This window comes from Humulus lupulus, chromosome 8, assembly GCF_963169125.1.
Source record: "Humulus lupulus chromosome 8, drHumLupu1.1, whole genome shotgun sequence".
Classification (NCBI taxonomy): Eukaryota; Viridiplantae; Streptophyta; class Magnoliopsida; order Rosales; family Cannabaceae; genus Humulus; species Humulus lupulus.
Window position 1 is genome coordinate 72,393,215 of NC_084800.1, and position 6,488 is coordinate 72,399,702.

Below are 6,488 nucleotides of genomic sequence, written 5' to 3' on the forward strand. Positions count from 1 at the left end.
CGCTTATGCCGTTTCTGACTCTTAGGTCAGTAATACACGACCAGTACCGTCCCTGACTAATCAGTGCCATACACAAGTAAACAGCATTTTCTAGCATTTAATATGCAATCCATGTCCACATTTGTCAACCAACATGCCTCAACAACAATCATGCATGTCATATACACAGGGTGCAGTTTTCTTACCTCAGGTTCGAGAGAGAAATATAATAAGAACGACTCCTGAGAACGATCGACCTTTTGGTTCCTTAGCGGTTACCTAATCACAACCAATTATAACCTCCATTAATGAAAATCAACACTGAAAGGGTCTTAACCTAAACACCACTCTTGGGACCTTGAAACATGCCCACACGGTGAGTAGATTCGATCCCGGGCCTTAAGGATTGAAACCCCAAGCCAAAAACCTTTAAAAACACTCAAAATGGGATTCTTAAGGAACAGAGTAGCGCTACAGCGCTGCTCCCTAGCGCCCCAGCGCTAAACTCAGAACCCCAAAAATGCCCAAATGCATCCTGTGTAGCGCTATAGCGCCCTAGGGTGGGCGCTGTAGCGCTACCCCCAGATTAGCACTCCCCTGAAACCTTCTTCTTCGACTCCTTCGATTCCAACCTGTTTCCAATGCTTCCAAATCCCATTTTTGGTGCCAAATGAACCAAAAAACCATCCTAACATACCCCAAACATCACAACCATAAGAACCCTAGCCAAAACTCCCAACAAAACCAAGTATTCGACCTAGAAATCACAACTGCAAAACAGAACTAAAACAGGGCAAACAAGAGAATTCAATGGCTAGAAACTTACCTAAAGCTCAGCTTATGATGCTCTTCAATGGAGGAACACTCTCCCAAACTCCCAAGGCTTACTTCCCAAGCTTGAATCCTCAAGAATGGTTCAAAAATCTCAAAGGAAACTGAAGGAGAAAGAAGGTACGGGGGAAGCTTCAAGTATACTCTGTTTTTCCTAGCCTAAAATGGCTTATATCTATCTTAGGGGTAAAAAGACCATTATATCCCTAGGTCAATTAAAGATTTCTAAAGGCTCCCAAGGGAAAAATTGGTATTTCCCACCTATCTCGTTAATCATAATTAACGCTCTCCAATTCCCGCTATTCTCAATAATCATAAACACCAATAATTCATATCCCGTTACCCTTTAATTCCTGGCAACGTTCTAATCATTAAAATCACCCCGAGACTCACCCCAAGCCCCGAACTTAAACCTGTTATGACTAGACCGCTAATTAATATTCCATGATCGTCTCATGCCGAATAGCTCGAACAAACCCACCTTATAATGTGGTCTCAACAATTTATCATCGACATGCATACAAATATACAATTATACCCTCAACGGGCCAAATTACCATCACTCCCCTGGAATTAGAATGTGGACCCACATGCATGCATTTAACATCATATTATAATATAATTCACATATACATGCATTTATCAACTAATGGCATAATTAAGCAAGTATCACTACAAGAAAAAATGCTTTTAATAACACCAAAAATGTGTTATCAAAACCTACGATAACACTTTCTGATGTGTTAAGACAGACTATGTTATCGTAGGTCAGGGTACTTTACATAACACTTTATCAGTGTTATACATATGTGTTATTGTACTGTCAACGATAACACAATTTCTGTGTTATTTTAATATATAGATAAGTGTTGAATTATGTTATTTATAGTCGATACTATAACACATTTTTTGTGTTATACTATACTTTAGTATAACACATTTTTTGTGTTATACTACACTTTAGTATAACACATGTGTTATATTAACTTAGAAAAACATAATCTTTTTTTACTTACACAAAACTAGGAAAACAAATATAAAAGTTGAAGCCAAATAAGGTAACATAAATTGATTTTTATTAATTACTCAAATGTAATTACAATATTTAGTATACTAGTCTAGGCTTAAGAACATAATTTATGCCCAATTCAGATTCCTTTATCACTAAATACAAAACAAGAAATGTATACAAAAATTAATGAAATACATTCTTCCATTCTAAAGGCCTCAACTACAAATGTTGTCAAGAATTGCTCCAAAGAAATAATCTCAATATACCTGCACATTGTAAAAAAAAAGTCTTTTTATTATTAAGAACAAAAGTTCTTGCCACCACAACAACAAACTTCCAGTCTTTTCTTAAATGATACATTGAAAACTTCAAAAGAAGAAAATGGAAAACTAAGATAAATAGTTATCTGTTTTAGTTCAATGGAAAACAAAATCATATTTACAAATAAAATGAAGAGAAATAGATCAATGGTGCTGAGAGAAACATGTATTTTGGTGATTCAAGCTTATAGAAAAAATAATGATGGCCACATACCAGTAGTATATACAGTAGAAGAAGCCAATACAATATGCCAACTCACTGCTTTAAGACCAAAAGGAGACAGAAACAGAGGTCTACCAAAAGGAGACAGAACCAAATAGTTTAGTATAATACACTGTCCAAGTTTTGAATCCAACAAATTGCAGTTCAGTTTATATTTCAATAATCAGCTCTCCAATTAAACTTTAAAGATTGGACACTAAGACTAATCTGACAAATTCAACTTTTACACTAAAAAAATTCAAGCAAAGAAAATGTTAGATAGTTCAAATGCATTACTAAATTATATTCATATTTCATTACATGCATTAAAAAAAATCCAAACAGAAAAAATTACAAGCGGTATCATTATCAAAGCCTACCAACCTGTTAAAATGAGCTTAATTTATAAGGTTTTAAGAATGGTCTATTTTTCCCAACCCAACAACCAAAAAAAAAAAAATAGGGGGAGAAAAAAAAAAGATAGTGATGAAACCATATGAAAGAAATTTAAAAGAATAAATGACAAACACGAGATCACTTCACATGAGTATATGTAGAAAGCATAAGCTTAGATATGACCACGAACTATTAAACAATTCAGCTGAAAATAAACATTAAACAATAATTAACAAATGGGAGGATATAAAGGAGGCTGAATAGCATGTACAATAATAAATAATAACAATAGAGGGAGAGAGAATTTAAACACATGATAGAATGTACCAGTTCCATTGGGTTGGAAGCGCTTGTTAGCCTCTTCCAAAACTTTATTCACAACTTCAATTGACTCCAAGCGAGCCTAGAAAGCAGAAAATACAAAACATCAAAACACTAAAATGGCTGCTAAATATCTCCCCTTTAGACCTTCTAGCAGCAGGCAGGTGTCAGGCTCCATCCCTAAAAACATTAATTATGATCAAAATATTACCTTCCAATCAGTACTTTCTAAGCCTTTAAGCAGGGTAGGTGTAATCTTCCCACTAATATCTTCCTGTGGCAGGCCATCTAGTCCACCAGAAGATGCAGATGTAGGTTCTGCTGATTTAATAGTTCTCTTTGGAGCTGCTGCTGCACCCCAGATAAGATATGGGAATACATCAGTAACAAATAAACAAAAACGAACAATACATGCATCTTGAATGATTAAGTTGGAGCACCTCAAATGGATTCTTCTCATACTCCGTATCCAGTGCACTAAGAAGTGCAGGTTTAACATCAGAAAGAAACCCTTTAATATCTACAAAAGAAAAGGGGTGGGAGGGAGTTACAAATTAATTATATATAAAAAAATCAATGTTTGGGAGCAGTTCAACTAAATATTTAAAAGGAAATTGAGGTGTGTGGACAATTCAAATAACTATCTTCACAGCCAAAAATATCCACAAAGGTAAAAAAGATAGATATCTGCAGCAATGAAACCTTTAAATACCTGGACATTTTTCTCACTCCAGCCAGGGACAGCACACAGTAAACGAATCAATAACTCAACCCAGTGGTCTAGGTCTGATAAACCTTCCACTTGTTGTTTAAATGAAGATATTGCTGCAAATTGTTCTATCATTGATCCAACAAATTGTTCTATTATCTCTCTACTAGTGTTTTTAAATATTTTAATTTGGTTGATTGAAACGGACAAATAATATTATTACTATGCTAATGAGAGAAGAGGAAGACTAAGTCATTCTTTATTTAGTTTTTTATAATACTAAGCCATACACAAAATAAATGGACAACCTAACTGATCTTAATTTCTACAGCATGTGGGCATTGGAAGTTAAAATATATAATACTTAATTATAATGAGTTATTAGCCCTAAAATATTGTAATTAGAGATATATTGCAATCAGGCAAAATGGTCAGTGGTAAACACCATCACAGACTAAAAGATTGATTTGTCTCAATATTCACAATACCAATACATTCTAGAGGAGTCCATTAAAGCAGTTGTTGTTTCCTTATCCAACACTACACTAGTTGGTAGTTTTTAGCTACCGGAAGTTCCTTAGAACAAGTTGGACTGAAGCAGTATTTGGCATGTTCAAGGTCAGTTTTTGGCCTTTGATTGTGTTTTTTGTCTTTGAGATTTAGCTTGAAGTGAGATAAGGTAATGTAGAATATTATGTTATTCTAGCTTGTTTTATCTTTGATGGTTTGCCTTTTGTGTTTTTAGTACCTTCTAAGAAGAGCTTCGCTGACAAAATGCTTTATAAAAACTATAATGACCCACTACTCTAGACTTTTGGACCATTAGCGAAACTATACATACAAATCCTTAATAAAACTTACATTTGCAAAAATACCACATCTTTATTGAAAACTTGTAAAAACCAATGTTAAAACTTACATAAATTTAAGTTAGGATATGGGATCCCATTGTTTTAAAAAGAAAACATATCTTAATTGAAATGAAAAGAAATTACATAAATAGTGCGGAAAAAATACATGTAAACCATAACTAAAAGACTACATCCTCGAAATCGAACTCTCGACTCCTTGAATCCATTCACCATCGATACACATTCTCTAAGCGTCCACGAATCTTACCGCCTCTAAAGCTATCTTCCTGCATATAAAACAAAAAGGAATGAGCCTAATGCCCAGCAAGGAAAATCTAACACGTAGTCATAAACATGAATTTCATAATAATCATAAAGACATATCATAACACTTATTATAATGGCCATTATTACTTGGGGTCCTATAGACTAGACAAGTCATATGCCCATGAGATTAGTGGGGTCCTACTAGCTAAGTAGGTCATATGCCCATAATCTATTGGGGTCTTGTTAGCCATATGGGTCATATGCCCAAGCCTACAACATACATATCATAACATAAGAAACATAAGATAACATATAAAACATATAACATATGCATTTCTATCCTATTTCCCTTACCAAAGTTACCGGGATAAGAGGACAGCGTTGAGACTTTTGGAACACTCCTAAAAACCATTATGAAAAAGAGTGAGTCTAATGAAGAAAAAGAGATGAAAATGAATGGGAAGACTAAACCATTGAGAAACATACTTACCGAAACTTATGTGCTCAAGAACTTAGATTTCCTAACCAAAATAAGAATGAGGTTAGAAGACTGAGTAGAAGGCTATGAGAAAGAAAATATCATAAAAACCAATGAACTAGAGTTTTGGGTTACCTTAAAGACTTGTAAGACCAATCTACACCACAAACCGAAATACTATATAACCTTACTTCCCAAAGTGTTTGATAAGCTTATGAGGATCAAGCTTATGATTTCCCCAAACCAGGTGTTTACACTCTCACACTCACTTAGTACTTGCAGCCTCTGAACTTAGAGCAAAAGATGAATAATGGCTGGGTACTAGGTCCTATTTATAGAGTTTAGGAATGAAAGGATCTTGATTTTACTTGAATAAAAATAATAGCTTTTTAGGTGAAAATAATTTGAATAATCGTTCAGCAGAGGCTGAAGACTTGTTCAAAAAGATGCTGGACTTATCAAGAGGTTGAATGGCTGAAAGGAAAAAGAATTCAAAAACTTTTGAAATATGCTGAAGGAGGCGATATATCGCCCCCTGTAGGCGATATATCGCCTGGGCCAGTATGCCCGAGGCAGTCGTGCATCGTCTCGTGTTTTCCGTATCTACGTGCTGCGATATATCGCCCCCTATAGCTGCGATATATCGGCACACGCTGATTAATTAAACACGAAATTACACATTTTTAGCTAAGTTTGAATGGAGTAAACAGCCTTGACTAAGCCCTCAACGTATTCAAAGCTGTTGACTGACCTTATAGCATTCAAACTTTTACCCTTATTAAATTAAATCCTCAAATACTTAGTCCTTAATCACCCATTCATAACATGTGCTGAAAATCCTATTGGTCTTTATCTAAACCTTATAGCATAATAAATATTATCCTTTATATCAGTCATATAATCAAACCTTAGGTTAACATTAATATTCTTAAACTATAGGTTAAACTTAGAAAATCTATAAGTACTACTATGAGTGTCCAAATAATTCCCGGTCTGAACCAAAAATCCACAGTCATAAAGATAATACTATTACTACTATAATACTACTATCTAACTTAGCTAAGTAAAGTTCTTGGACTCTACAAAAACTTATAAAACATTATTTATAAACTTTAAATCTGA

The 6,488-nt window shown here is 34.4% G+C and overlaps 1 protein-coding gene across 3 annotated transcripts; it reads right to left on the bottom strand.

Annotated features, from left to right (window-relative positions):
- Positions 1-1,864: 1,864 nt before the first annotated feature.
- On the bottom strand, positions 1,865-4,177 carry LOC133797780 (protein MOR1-like). Of its 3 annotated transcripts, XM_062235824.1 has the most exons (4): positions 3,273-4,177; positions 3,068-3,143; positions 2,357-2,436; positions 1,865-2,088 (listed from the first exon to the last, which is right to left on the bottom strand). In XM_062235824.1, exons 1-3 carry the CDS (start codon positions 3,558-3,560, stop codon positions 2,399-2,401), a joined length of 402 nt encoding a protein of 133 aa, XP_062091808.1. In that variant the 5' UTR covers positions 3,561-4,177; the 3' UTR covers positions 1,865-2,088; positions 2,357-2,398. The 3 variants fall into 3 exon arrangements, with proteins under 3 accessions (XP_062091808.1, XP_062091809.1, XP_062091807.1); XM_062235825.1 differs by lacking the exon at positions 2,357-2,436 and having other exon boundaries at positions 3,273-4,175; XM_062235823.1 differs by lacking the exons at positions 1,865-2,088; positions 2,357-2,436 and having other exon boundaries at positions 2,459-3,143.
- Positions 4,178-6,488: the final 2,311 nt, after the last annotated feature.

Excerpts from the sequence above, each read along its gene's own strand:
- LOC133797780 (XM_062235823.1), bottom strand. The coding sequence starts at position 3,560 with ATGTTAAACCTGCACTTCTTAGTGCACTGGATACGGAGTATGAGAAGA. Across the intron at positions 3,144-3,272 it reads TAGAAAGTACTGATTGGAAG|GCTCGCTTGGAGTCAATTGA; the intron begins GTAATATTTTGA and ends TCTGCTTTCTAG.